General features: G+C 33.9%; 1 protein-coding gene across 1 annotated transcript in view; it reads right to left on the bottom strand.

The window, feature by feature from the left end:
* Pkc98E (Protein kinase C) overlaps positions 1-15544 on the bottom strand; it is an 82495-nt gene that overhangs the window by 28106 nt on the left and 38845 nt on the right. The window contains exons 5-7 of the mRNA XM_072522538.1: positions 13568-13638; positions 11299-11536; positions 280-441 (exon numbers count right to left, since the gene is read on the bottom strand). Coding sequence (XP_072378639.1) covers positions 280-441; positions 11299-11536; positions 13568-13638 — 471 coding nt within the window. The remainder of the gene's footprint in view (positions 1-279; positions 442-11298; positions 11537-13567; positions 13639-15544) is intronic.

The following is a 15544-nucleotide window of genomic DNA, read 5'->3' as shown; positions in this document are numbered from 1 at the left end:
TATATTGTTAAACAAGACAGCCGACCAAAATGAGTTACTTCGAGAACTGACCAGAGGCACCTTGACACACTTAAAATAAATTCTATGGTTAGTGAAATTTAATAACAAGCCTTATCGCTAGGCAACTCATACATTGTACACATTTTTAATGTAACAACGACCCAAAACAGAAGTACTTGGAGAGATGAATGAATAAAAGGGGGGTAGTATATGATTTCATACTGACCTTAACGCATGTGATATTTATTAAACGCAGATCTGTAAATTAGCAGAACTTACCACTGTTTGTTAATTTTTCTTCCAAAGCTTTTGACAACTCCTCTCCCGTGGAGTCGCTTACCGCTGTCGAATTCTCCAGGAATCCTTCTTGTTGACCGCCATTTCCACCTGAACCGGTCAGGAGTTTACTTCGACGTGGAGTTTGTTTGTCGGGTGAAACACCTTTAATTAGTAAATACAGGATATTAAAACAAATATAAATGTAAAACTACAATAATGTATTAAAGAGAAATACTTCTTTTTCATTGAGATACCAGTTACTTCGTTACTGTGATCATAGAATTTCTTTCGCTTTTCAAGTTCAAATATTTAAACATTTACTGTCCACTATGCAATGTCGAGTATTTTGACTCAATATCAATTAACAAGCAAATAAGACAACTTGCTAACCTATTTGATACCACTGCATGGCAAGTATCGAATGGAATGGAAGATTCACCCTATCAATATGTGTACAATTCGGGTGTGACAAGGCTGTGTATTGTAGCAGATATTGATCCTAATTGTTACTAGCTGATAAAAAGAACAACCGAAAAGTGTACTGGAATAAACTGAAATAATTTTAAAGTCCTGAAAGACCTAAAATTCGCCAAAGTCATGTGGCCCTTTACCATTATCAAAAACCAGAAGCATTCAAAAACGAATAAGTTGGCGGAAGTCACGACACAGACGAGATTACAGATCAACATGAACCAGACTAGAATCTTTATTCAACACAGAACAGCAAATAGTAACAAATCTGCTGATGGAAAACAACTGGAAGGAAGTTATTGATGGAGGAAGTAAGATATGGGAATCAGTGATTACAAGAGAGCTAAAAATAGTTCGATCAAATGTCAAAAGAAAATCCATATTAATGAAGTTCAAACATTCATTAACAACATCTCTAAACACTTATTGAACAATATGCAACATTGTCTGGCCATACATAATAAGTAATGTGGATTTGTGGACTCTGGTCCCAGAACAATCCATAGAAACAATTGACATTGGATAGTTTACACCCTTAGAAAATCTATGAGCAATAGTATGAGGCACGTCCTAAATTTCATCGTGTCGGGTAAGAATGAGTGTATAGACCACAAAAGACATGCAGAATGAGTAAAGAGAAAAGATATAGAAAGAAGAAACACGACATGAAAAGAAATGGAGTGGTTGGAAAAAGACGGGAAATGGAAAAACACTATAGAAAACAGCTCATAATCCAACAATGAATACACGCATTACCGTCTTATGCTTCACGAGGAGAAGAGGAGAGATAAAATGGGGAAAAGTACTTAGTGTAAGACATAATGGGGCTTGTTCTAGATGAGTGGGAAGGAAGCATTTCAGTAGGTGGAGTCAAGGTGGAAACATCAATGATGGATAGCGAAACATAAATTTCAGTAGTTCTGAAGAAAAAACAATGAATTGAAAAAGTTTCAAATACATTCATTGAATAAACATGTCCAAAGTATGTATTTGAACTCAGGATATATAAAGAATACAGGAAAATGTAAAGCAGACTGAACGGAAAAATTGTAGGTGGTATTGACTGTTAAATAGCTAAAACTGCTTCTATTTTATTCCAATTTATATTCATTGAATAAACATGTCCAAAGTATGTATTTGAACTCAGGATATATAAAGAATACAGGAAAATGTAAAGCAGACTGAACGGAAAAATTGTAGGTGGTATTGACTGTTAAATAGCTAAAACTGCTTCTATTTTATTCCAATTTATATTGAAAGGAATGATAATAATTGGAAGGGAAAAAATATTATTCGTTCTGTGCAGCTGACAGGACGGGATATACGTGACTTTTAAAGCGGTCATATCGGCCAAATTGTTCATCACCGTAAGATTTTTATAACATAATAATAAATATAATTATTGTTCAAAACGATTAATATTTGTTGCATAGCAAACTGCTATAGTAATAGCAATAGTAAAAGTGATTGCACTTTTTATCGATTTCCGAGTCAAAACCATAAAAAGCATCAATGTGAACTGTGGTTTGCAGCTATAAGGTCTAATTTATATCGAAAAAAATCTTTTATTTAATGATTACAAGCAATTAAATTCCACATATTGTTCCAATGTATTAATTAGTTTTATAAAACGTTTCTGTAAAACAATAATAGATACTTTTACAATAATATATAAATATAATTTATATATTTACAACAGTTAATCAGTATTTACAATTTTGCACAAAAGTGAGGTTAGGATTACGATCTCAAAAAATCATTATTCAAATAATTACTCTATTTTAGAAGAGATAAACTCTGTAAATATATAAATTGGTATTATATTATTGTTCAAAAAATATACATAATAAGCTAGTAAAATGTTTATAATATACAAATTCAACTTACAGTGGCTCACAGCTTAAATGATGCAGTCGCTACTCAATTAAACTAGCTTGTGTCAGTGGCTCAATATTTATTAGAAAAAAATTACATACTGAAATTAAATTACTATAAGTCTTCTACAATAGCATAAGCTATTTTTTGGGTTTCAAATATACCAGACTTAAATAACACTAAATATTTAATTATTTTATGTATGATTTTGATGTCACAGCCAAAATGATGCAGATAAGAGATCAAGTATTACACAACTTATCAATTTAAAATTTGCGAAGTAGGCGTTGCATTAAATTAATATTGCAGTTCATTTTATGTTTAAATTGACATTTAAAAGTATTTAATCGGCAAATAACAAAATTATTTAAGAATGGGTCGCCGAACTACGACTAGTGAAAGAAATTTAATTATTACTCGCCATAGAAATGGATATAGCCAAAGAGACATACCCAAAATGGTAACTAAATGTTCATCAACAGTTCAATACATTGTTAAACGTTACCGAAATGAAAGTGAGTTGACAATAAATCAAGGTTAGCTCCAAATAAGATTTTTACCGAACGTGAAGAAAGATTGATTGTCAGAGAAATAGCAAATAATCCTTAAAGAAAGTGAACCAAAATTGTGAGATGAGGTGGAAAGACAGTGTGGAAAAAAGATCTAACCCCGAAACAATTAGACGGATATTACGAAAGAATAATCTACATGGTCAAAATAGACCTTTTATTAGCCAAACAAACAGACGTATTAGATTGTAGTTCGTCATGGAGCATATTAACAAAGATTTGAGCTTTAAGAATTCAGTAATATTTGCTGATGAAACCAAAATAAACCTGTTTGGGTCCGATGGAAACATATCGGTGTGGGAAAGCCGAATCAAGAACTAAAATTAAAAAATATGAAAGCTACGGTAACTCACGGTAGGTGGGGTTATGATGTAGGGGTGTATGTCGTTCGCAAGAGGATGTAACATACATTTTATTAAAAAATATATGAACCAGAATATGTATTTGCATATGCTAAGGCAGCATCTCGCCGCTAGTGCTCAAGAAGGTATTAATAACAATTACCGGTTTTATCAGGACAACGATCCAAAACACACGCCATATCGGGTTCATACTTGGTTGCTTTATAATTGCCGAAATGTTATTAACACATCAGCCCAGTAACCAAATTTGAATGGTATTGGTTATCATTAAAAAATAAAGTAAATAGTACCCCAATATCAAATAGAAATGAATTGAAAGTAAAAATTACCGAAGCTTGCGACACAATTTCCCCAGAGTACAGGCTACAATAATTGATAGTGAAGGAGGATTTACAAAATATTAGGAATCATTTTTCAACGCGTTCAGTTTGTTTTCTTTATAGAGTAAGATCCCAGAGCGATCAGACATAACTTATTTTCACACAGATGAAACCTTAGAGTCCGAGTAGCGTCTCGTGTGCTTTGAATACCTGCGTATTTATGAAACTTGCTGAGTGACACCTGGGCAGGTACCAGGTGAGAAAGGTAACTAAAAATAAGAGCTATTTAACTTAAATTTACATAACTGATTTTTATACATATTTTGTAGAATATTATTTTGAAAATACTGTAATAAGTGTCAGACACTTGTCATGGACCAGAACTTTTGTCAGACGCTTTAAAGCTCCACTAAAATTAAATGAACTTTACTTACTTTTACATGTCTGATTTTTAAATAGAGATGCAAAAATATTTAATCGGATCGAAAACAGTAAGTATTCTTAATGTATTTAAATTTTTTACTCTGAGGCTCATGCGCACAGCACTCTTGCGCTCATACTTCTGGTTAACTAATTTTTGTGTTTGAGGGATGTTTGGTCATTTTAATTTGTCTGATTGATTAAATATAACTTTATTATAGTTCCATTAATAACATCCATAATAATTTAAAAATCAGACATGTAAAAGTAAGTAAAGTTCATTTAATTTTAGTGGAGCTTTAAAGCGTCTGACAAAAGTTCTGGTCTATGACAAGTGTCTGACACTAATTATAGTATTTTCAAAATAATATTCTGCAAAATATGTATAAAAATCAGTTATGTAAATTTAAGTTAAATAGCTCTTATTTTTAGTTACCTTCCTCACCTGGTACCTGCCCAAGTGTCACTCAGCAAGTTTCATAAATACGCAGGTATTCAAAGCACACGAGACGCTACTCAGACTCTAAGGTTTCATCTGTGTGAAAATAAGTTATGTCTGATCGCTCTGGGATCTTGGACTATTATTAATTTTCTTGTTTTAAAGTTTGCATCATTTTAGCTGTGACATCAAAATCATACATAAAATAACTAAATATTTATTGTTATTTTGGTATGGTATATTTGAAACCCAAAAAATAGCTTATGCTATTTTAGAAGACTTATAGTAATTTAATTTCAGTATGTAATTTTTTTCTAATGCATATTGAGCCACTGACACAAACTAATTTTATTGAGAAGCGACTGCATCATTTAAGATGTAAACCACTGTATGTGTTTTTAAAAATATCCAAATTTTGAACTGTCAACAAATCTATTTGTAATACATGAATACTATGGTAACGTTATTTATATACAGAGTGGCCCAAAAGTCTAGAAACGGCCAATTATCTCGGAAATTGCTAGTCATAATTGTACAAAATTTGAGGTACACCTGTTTTGGGATACGGAGATTCCATATTTGATATTTGCAATGTTGCCAGATTTGCCGTATTTCTTATATTATTAGTAACTTTGTTTTTTCAAATTCATCGCCCTGTATATTCATCATATGTAACACTTATTAAGACTTCAACTACATTAAAACGTAACAATTGATAGATTACAACATTTTTTAACATAATGGTTACTTTATTAAGTGTTTAAAATGTGCTCCATTTGTGAGTTGACTGTACCCTAATAGATGGTAGAATACGACTACCACATTTCTCCATGATTGTCTAGAAATTATTCGAGATTCATCGATAATTCGTTGCCTTAGCTCTGCAAGACTTGCTGATTTAGTTTTGTAAACTGAATTTTTCAAGTATCTATTTTCAATAAAAATAATCTTTAAGATTGAAATCAGGTGAACTTGGAGGCCATTCAATTCTACCTCGTCTAGCAATCCATCGTCCAGGAAATATCTCATCTAAATAACGCCGAACATTTACACCAAAATGAGTGGACCTCCATTTTGCTGAAACCATATCTGATTAAAATTGGCCCCAAACAAGTTTCTTAGTATAGGTACAATTTCATTTCTAAGTAACATTTCGTAACTATCTGACGTTAAATTTCCTTCAATAAAACATTACCTGACCATACATTTAATTTTTGTGGTTTTTGACTATGGTTTTCACACATCCAGTGTGGATTTACGTCACTCCAGTACCTTAAATTGTGTTGATTTACACTTCTACACAGTGTAAAGGTTGCTTCATTGGAAAAACATATTCTGTTAACGAAATTTTCATCATTTTCAATTTTATCCATCATTACCTCAGTAAACTCTAATCTACGATCGAAGTCATCTTCACTTAATTATTGCAATAAGCTAATTTTGTATGGTTTAAATTCATCTTACGTAATACACGTAGGACTAAAGAACGACCTACATCATATACTTGTGCATCCCTGCGTGAGGATGTACCTATGTGGATCTTCAACAAAACTTTGCATTATATCTAGTTTTGTTGTCATTCATAACTCTTTTCGGTCTACCTGATCGGTATCTATCTTTTACTTCTCCAGATTCCACAAATCGCTTTACAGTTTTTTGTACCGTCGCCTTATGAATAGGACACCGGTTTGAGAAAGTATCATTGAACAAGTTGGCTACTTCCCAATAAGACCTTTTTCTGTCACCGTACCCTCTCATCATTAGAATAGTAATTCGTTCTTTTTCGTTAAGAGCCATTTTAGAGAAGCAATTTATCTTGCAGAACTTTTAGAAACACAAATACTGTCCTCCTCAGTCCTAATCCCTTTTGGGATGTGGTGACACCATCAGGCCTTTACAGTTTTTGCACGATTTCTCTCCATCCATCTCTGTCCTGGGCTAGTTGTGCGGCTTCATGTAACCCTTGGTTAATCAGTATTTTTGTTTGATCTACCCAACGGCTTGGAGATCTTCCCCTAGGTCTCTTTCCTTCAACTCTATCCTCGACTATCAGTTTATCCAAATACTGTCAGTTTTAGTTAATAATGTAAATGGTGAACAAATGTCAAAATCACAGCATTCTACATTTAAATATTTAAATTTATTAAAATATAAGGTACATATTTTGCACTGTTTCATGTATTTAAGACCTTCCAGACTACATAAAATCATAAGTGTTACATATGGTTGAACTCGTATTGAGTAGGAGATTCCAATAATGACTGAATATACAGGGTGATGAAAGTGAAAAACCAAACTTACTAATAATATAAGAGAAACGGCAAATCTGGCAACATTGCAAATATCAAATATAGAATCTCCGTATCAAAAAATAGGTGTACCTCAAATTTTGTAAAATTATGACTAGCAATTTACGAGATAATTGGTCGTTTCCAAACTTTTGGGCCATTCTGTATAAATAATAATTAATTTACAGACAATAATTACGATTAATTACCAATTTTTGATTTTATTACTGTAGATTTGTAAATGTTTTCAATAGTGTAAATCTTATGGTGATGATATTATAATAACCTATAGAGAGACCTGTTCAGCTGCACTGAGCGAATATTGTTAAAATATTGAAAACCTTCGCAACAAAAACAGAACAGAACAAATCGAAGAAAAACTTGGAAGGAGATAGTTAAGACGACATATTTTTCTGCAGGATATAAATAATGGTATTATAATCGCATCACATCACATCAAACAGAGAACATTTGTTACAAATTGTGGAATCATTCTATGAGACATTATATAGCAACCAATCGACTCTAGATATAGTTGAATATCAGCAGAGGAAGGTTCAAAATCAGGGTTCCGAAGATATCCTAGAAATCTCCTTGGACGAAATTTACAAGGCTCTAAAAAAGATGAAGAATAACAAAGCTCCGGGGGAGGACGGTGTCGTCACGGAAGCGATAAAGATAGGAGGCTCAGTACTGATAGCCAAAATTCAAAAGCTCTTTAATCTATGCCTATGGAATCAAAATATCCCAACAAAGTGAAATAATTCAATAACTGTACTCTTACACAAGAAGGGAGATATAGCAGACCTGGAAAGATACAGACCAATCAGTCTCCTTAACCATCTTTATAAATTATACACCCGAATAATAACGAACAGATTAGAGACAAAGCTGGATTTTTACCAACCTCGGGAACAAGCCGGTTTCCGCCCTAATTACGGCACAAACGATCACTTGCAGTGCCTAAAAACCCTGATAGAAAAAACTAACAAATATAACCGTCCCTTGGTATTGATATTTGTAGACTTTAAAAAGGCGTTTATTAAACCATAAGTCTACATTCAGCAACTAATAAAATAAAGATAAAAAGGGGAGTCAGGCAAGGTGATACCATGTCACCAAAGCTGTTCATTACCGTTCTTGAGTATGCATTTAAAAGACTAACATGGCAACAGAAAGGAATATCCATCGATGGAGAAAGATTAAACCATCTACGTTTTGCGGACGATATCGTGCTTCTGTCAGATAATCTGAGAGAGATCAAAGACATGCTCCAAGAACTGAATGACATGCTACAAGAAACTGGGCTGGAGATAAATTTCGAGAAAACCAAAATGATGACCAATATGGTTCCCAGCGAAGAGATACAGATCAATAACAACAAGGTAGAATTAATCGATAAATACACATACTTGGGTCATGAAATTAGAATAACCAGAGACAACCAAACCTGCGAGCTAAATAGACGAATCACGTTGGGATGGGCGGCATATGGAAGGATGAGAGACATTTTTAAAACAAATACCCCAATTCACATGAAAAGGAAGGCATTTAACCAATGCATCTTACCAGTCTTGACCTACGGAGCAGAGACCCTAACTTTAACGAAAGCTACTGCTGAAAAACTGAGGGCAACACAAAGGCGAATGGAGAGATCAATGCTGGGCCAGACCTTGAAAGATCGCGTGACAAATGAGGAGATACGCCGACGAACTGGCGTAGACGATATTATACTGCGAATCAATAAACAAAAGTGGAGGTGGGCTGGACATGTTGCTAGAATGGAAGACGGAAGATGGACGAAGAGATTATTGGAGTGGAGACCAAGAGCCGACAAGCGAAGTCGAGGCAGACCACCCACCCGATGGACCGACGACCTAAAGAGAATAGAGAATCTAGAACAAACTGGATTGCAGCAGCTAGAGATAGAGAGAACTGGAGACGTTTGGAGGAGGCCTATATCCAACAATGGATGTGAAAATGGGGCTGGATGATGATGATGATGAATATAATCGCGCATAGGAGAATTATGATGATTGTTATAAAATTACTAAAGTATCATTTATTTCTACTGTAATCTGTTTCGTTATTTTATTGACTTTACTACAAATAAAAAATTCTTATGTGTTACTCGTTCATAATGATATTTAACCACGTACAAAAATCTAATTTCCACAAAAATATTAGGGCAAATAAAACGGTTCCAATGATTATCAAAATATTTTGTGAAATTGCCAGTAAGATTACGTAAGTAATATTTAACAATTAAAAAATTTTTTGCCTGCTCATATGTATTTGCAAAAGATTAATATAAAGCTTAATTTATTATTCTAATTTAATGCATGATAAGAATAAGTTTTAAATATTTGGGATTTTATATTTTTGAAAAATGTATAGTTACATGATTATGGCTATGCCAGCCTGTAGGATTGCGTCAAATATCTTCTTCTTTTTATGTATTCAATACGAGTCCAGAGGTTGTTTTTCCATCGTTTTCGTGAAAAATGTATAGTTGCATGATTATGGCTATTCCAGCCTGTAGGTTTGCGTCAAATCTTTTCTTCTTTTTATGTATTCAATACGACTCAAGAGGTTGTCGTTCCATCGTTTTCGTGGTCTTCCTATTGGGGAACCGTCTCCCGCCGTCTTTACTACTACATTATTTGTTGTCATTCTGCTTATATTATTGTTCCATTCTATTCTTCTCTTGTTATCTCTGTTCCAGAGTGTCTTACCATAAATTTTTATAAGGGTTTTCATCTCTATTATTTCTAGTATTCTTTTTGTTGTGTCTGCGTCGGGTCGTGTTTCTGCTGCGTGTGTCATTATTGACCTGATGACTGTTTTGTAAATTCTGCCTTTCATTTCTTTCCTGATATTTTTATTCCTCCATACTGTTTCATTAAGAAGGCATCCTGCAGGTCTATTTGCTCTAATATTTCACTGCCCTTTCGAGATTTTCGTAGTTAGACAGTGTGATGTCCAAATATTTAAACTCTATCACTTGTTACATTATTTGTCCCTCCATCTCCAATTTCCAATTTTGTTAGTGTTAAAATTTCATTCAGTTTATTTGTTATCACTTTGTTAATTTTATATTGTGTTTAATAGGTTGATACCTCTGTAGTTATCCGGGTCTGATTTGTTCTCCTTTTTGAAGAGAGGTATTAGAATGCTTGATCTCCATTCCTGTGGTATTCTATTTTGTTTTATTATTTTTTGAATTAGTTTTAATAGTTGTTTGGTCAGATCTGGTCCTGCGTACTTTAAGAATTCGTTCGGTATTTTGTCCGCTCCTAGTGTCTTTCTATTTTTTAATTTCTTTAATGCTTTCTTTACCTCTCCCTCCTCCCTTCTTCATTTGTCGTCACTTCTGGATCAAAAATCGTATGTACATATTAATCTCTTTTATGAGGTAGATTATTTCTCTTCATTTATTATAATTATCTATACATTTTTGCTCGGTTGGCTAATTATTTCAAGTACTTTCATTACATCAGAATTATTTCTTACATCAGAATTGATATCAATCCGAGGATAGAACAACATCTCTCCGAATACCACGTCAAAGCATGCCCGATGCTTATAATATCGAGACCAAGTAAGTCAACTATCAAATCGGTACTACCCTCCACTGCCAATTATAAACATTTCGAGGATGTAACATTATAAACGTCACATGTTTGTTATTTTTCTTTAAATAATTATTTTATTTCAATTTCTCAACTTTCTTTCAACTGAATATTCTGTCTAATCTTTATTCTTCATTCTAAATTTTCACTTATTTCGATTCTATTCCGATTTAGTCATGGTATATTCCCCGTATTCATACCCCGTATTCTACTCCATTTTATTCTACTCCATAGGTATATATAAAATATCTATGGTCTACTCCAACTCGATACAAAATACTTATCAGTTGGCAACTCTAATTCTGTCATGAAAAGTTTTACTTCAATGCAGAAGTGGGAATATATTTTTTTATATCTTTCATGTATTTAAAGTGGAATTTTTCATCCAAAACTAATTTATATTCATAAATCTCCTTTGGGTTTTTTGTCCTTATTTAAATTTTTCTTTTCCCTCTATTTGACTCTATTTTCCCTCTATAACTAAATGATAAAGACAATGTATAGTGTATAAGTGTAATATGTGTTTAAGTGATCTACGAAATGTTGTGTACGACAGGCGACATATAACACTGTTGCCACATTACGTGTACACTAAAACATCTACAATATAATCTGTTACCATACTATTTCTATCTGTACTTACCAATTTGCGTAAGAATTTCGGCCATCTGTTTAGTGTTGATTCCGCAATTGTTCGCCACATTCTTCTGGCACCGCTTGTGTACGTTTAACGAACAAGCTTCGCACTGAAGTCCTTGTCTAATCAGTCCATATAAGAGTGATCCACAATGATCACAGAATGTAAAACGTTTGTAGCTGTGAACTACAAACCGATGTGGTACATTTACATTGAATCCGGTGCTTTGGTGTTGACTACTTGACTACGAAACAAAAAGAAAATCGTATTAAATCGGTGATTTTAAGAAAAATACGAATTAAAATTAGAAACTGTGGAATATGTAACTGATTTACGGAAAGCAATTCCCGTGAACAGGGAAGCTTGGATTTGCTATACACTTCTCCAAGAAATTAACGCACCACTTTGAAATATTAAAATATTTTATTAGCTTTAATAAAAATTTCCATTGTAATGTTATATTTTGCAAGCCCCTTGTATATGCTATTCGTACACTCTATATTTATTGACTGTGTTTTATCGCTGTAGTTTTTTTTTACAACAAAACGAAAAGAAGCAAAAAATGTACCCATTCTATAAATATACTAATTTCCAAGTGTTCACGAATTTTATTCGACTACTGTTTAATTGTTGATTATTGTTAATTGTGTTTATTATGGAGCGTCAATCACGTAATTTAACCCGAGATGAATGTGCCCAAGCAGTGATACTGTCGGAAGAAGGTTGGAGTTACCGAAGAATTGATCGTCGGTTTAATGTGTCCCACACATCCGTCTCACGGGTGTTAGAAAGATTCCTCGAAACAGGGGATCATACTGGCAGATCTGGGCAAGGACGAAACCGGATAACTACCCCTATTCAAGATCGATTTTTTAGAATTTCTGCTCTTCGACAACGTTTTGTAACACATCGAAGTCTACAAATTCAGCTTCGAGACGTGCATGCTATACAAATTAGTACTGAAACTGTTCGCCAGCGACTTAAGGAATACAACTTAACACCTAGGATTGCCGCCCGAGGTCCTCTATTAACTGCAGAACATCGAAGGGGAGACTACATTTTGCCAGAGAACACGTTAATTGGTTAGAAGCTGACTAGGAACGAGTGCTATTTACTGATGAATCCCGATTTTGTTTGTACAATAACGACAGACGTGTTCGTGTGTTGCGACGATCCAACGAACGATATGCTCAGTGTAACTTCTCACACACCACATTTTTTGGTGGAGGATCCGTTATGGTGTGGGGTGGTATTTCTTTGACCGCACGTACGGACCTAGTGGTCATACAAAATGGAACTGTTACAGCTGAAAGGTACATATTGGAGATCCTGGAGCAACATGTAGTACCATTCGCTCCTTATATCGGTGAAAATTTCTTACTAATGCAAGATAATGCCAGACCTCACGCTGCACAGATCGTCAGAAATTATCTAGAAGAGGTAGAAATTAACACTATGGAATGGCCAGCACATAGTCCGGATTTAAATCCGATTGAAAATCTCTGGGATATCCTTGGTAGGCGATTAAGAGCGACACCGATCCAACCAAACAACTTACAGGAAGTGGGAGAGAAGCTGATCCAGATTTGGAGAGAACTAGACCAAAATGAAATACGGCAATTAATTTTAAGTATGGGCCAACGATGTGAGGCTGTTATACGCAGTAGAGGTGGAAACACTCGTTATTAAGACTTTTTTCATATTTTAGTTTATGAATTTTATCATTATTTTTTTAGAATTTTCCGTTTTATTTTTTTTTTTCTCCTGTACTTCAACATTTTCTGATGATTAGACAAATTGTTATAATTAATATAATGTAGAATAAATCTGGTGAAGTTTTATTTTTTATTCTTTGCCTGTTTACAAATAAAGTTGATTTATTGAAGTGGTGCGTTAATTTCTTGGAGAAATGTATAATACGCTTATAGCGTAAGCATGCAGAAAACTTTACTTTTGACATGTTTACTCAAGGTGTGTCAACTTTGTGAAAGAGTACAAAATCTGTAGATAGTCACTTTTTATGAAACCTCAGATAAAGGATAATAGGAATCATGAATTAAAAATTTCAAGAACAAGGTTGTCTTTTAATATTGTGGACAAGGGTGGGCAATTTGTTGTGGAAGTTTATTCTTGGTGTGTCTGACGAATACATTGTCAAAAGATGAGCAGAGTTTTAAATGTGTTGTTAACTTGAAATATGCATTATTACGATTTATGCGAAGTTACTCAAGTGTATTATTGTCCTGAAAATAAACAACAAAAAATAGGACCTTACCTCATCCTGCATCCCAGGACATTTTGTAACAACTGTATGATGGCATCGCTTGTGAACAACGCATGTGCAAACTGGAAAAAAGTCAGTTAGATGGGATACCAGATTTATAAACGATTAAAATACCAGCACCAATTATCTACACTTTGAAATTTAAATAAGCTATATTACAAAATGTACAATGTACAAAACTGTAACTTTCACTGTCAAACTATTTCCATTATTACTAATTACAGAAACAAAAATATCGTATCAAAAAGATATCATTTTAATTATTTTGATGTAAATATCAGTTATATTGTATCCGAATATTTCCTATACATACAGTATGATCCATTTGGATAGAAAACACCTTTTTTTTCAAATGTCATGTAATGAAAGGTCTACTTCAAGACATATAATTTAAACTTTGAGGAATAATTCACATGAAATTGACCTACACGCCAGACGTCCATTGAGGGTTCCCATGTTAATAGATAAGAATGGAGTGCGGCGTTATTCACAGATGAAGCTAGGTTTTGTCTCTACCCTGATTAAAGAAGAGTGAGAGTTTGGAGAGGACCTGGTCGGCAAGAGAGACTCAAGCATCTTACCATTATAATGACAGATTTTAACGCAAAGATTGGAGAAGAAAAAGTAGAAGAATGTACAGAAGGATACGGTCTAAGGAACAGAAACGAAATGGGTGACAGGCTTATCGAGTTTTGCAAACACAATAATCTTGTTAAAGCGAATACATTGTTTAAACTGCCAAAGAGAAGACTGTAACATGGAAGTCACCAGCACATCAAGGAAGAGAATTGTAAGAAGCCAAATTGACTATGTATTAGTTAGACAAAGCTACATGAACGCAATTATATCAGCAAAAACATATCCGAGTGTCGACATAGGATCTGATCACAACGCAGTAGTGACCAAAATTAGGCTCAAAATGAAAATAATAAAACGAATAACAACAGATACAAAAATCAATACAAGTAAATTAAGGAACCCACTTCTAAGAACACGCCTGACAGATGAAATCAATAATGGATTAATGAATGTTAAAGTACAAATTCTGAATACTGAAACGGATACAAAATGGTAATTAATAGATACAGAAATAGATAAAAGTCAAAAAGAAATTCTGATACCAGCCAGATACAAAGTTATTAAAAGAGAAAATTAAAAGAGGAAATTAAAATGGCATTAAAAAACAGCAAAATTGGCAAAGCCGGACCGAATCCCAATGGAGCCATGTGAAGATACACCAGCACCTCTTTTTTGAACAGATTCCAATTCTATACGTAGATATGTTTTGGTCCATCAAATCAGTTCCTCCCATATTGTTATATTTGGCAATGATTTGCAGTCTTAGAATTTGCACATATTTTTTCTTGTTTGCTATATCTTATGAGCTGTAGATGCAGCAGCCACAACATTACTGTCTACCCATTTTACGAAAAAAATACCATGATCGCTGTCTATACATGAAGCGATACTCGGTCCAAATTTTTCAATTCTTTTTTTCTCGGTAGTGGAAAAGTTTTAGGAATTCTGTCATCCCTAAAAGTTTCCGTAATATTATATCCCAATAAAAAGCTTCTTCGTTTTCTTGATGTGCCTATCCGTTACGAAAATTGGCGATCATCATGGCAATCTTTATCTTATCTGCAGCAGCGCGGAAAAGCTGCACAGATGTTGTATTGAACCAGATTCTGAGATTCTTTAACCAAGATGTTCTTCTTCTTCCTGGACCTCGTTTTCCAAATATTTTTCCTTGCAGGATGGCTTACAGGAGAGCATATCTGGATTAATTTCGCATAATATGTCCGAAGAACTGTAACTTTCAAGATTTGATTGTGGTCAGTACCTCTCGGTTCTTATTCATTCTTCTGAGGACCTCCTCATTTGTGACTCGGTCAGTCCACGGGATCTTAAGCATTTCCGATATAGCCACATCTCAAATGCTTCCAGTTTTCTGCACATATCTTCGTTCAA

The sequence above is a fragment of the Diabrotica undecimpunctata genome, chromosome 2, assembly GCF_040954645.1.
Source record: "Diabrotica undecimpunctata isolate CICGRU chromosome 2, icDiaUnde3, whole genome shotgun sequence".
Taxonomy (NCBI): domain Eukaryota; kingdom Metazoa; phylum Arthropoda; class Insecta; order Coleoptera; family Chrysomelidae; genus Diabrotica; species Diabrotica undecimpunctata.
This window is presented reverse-complemented; position numbering and strand designations above follow the sequence as displayed.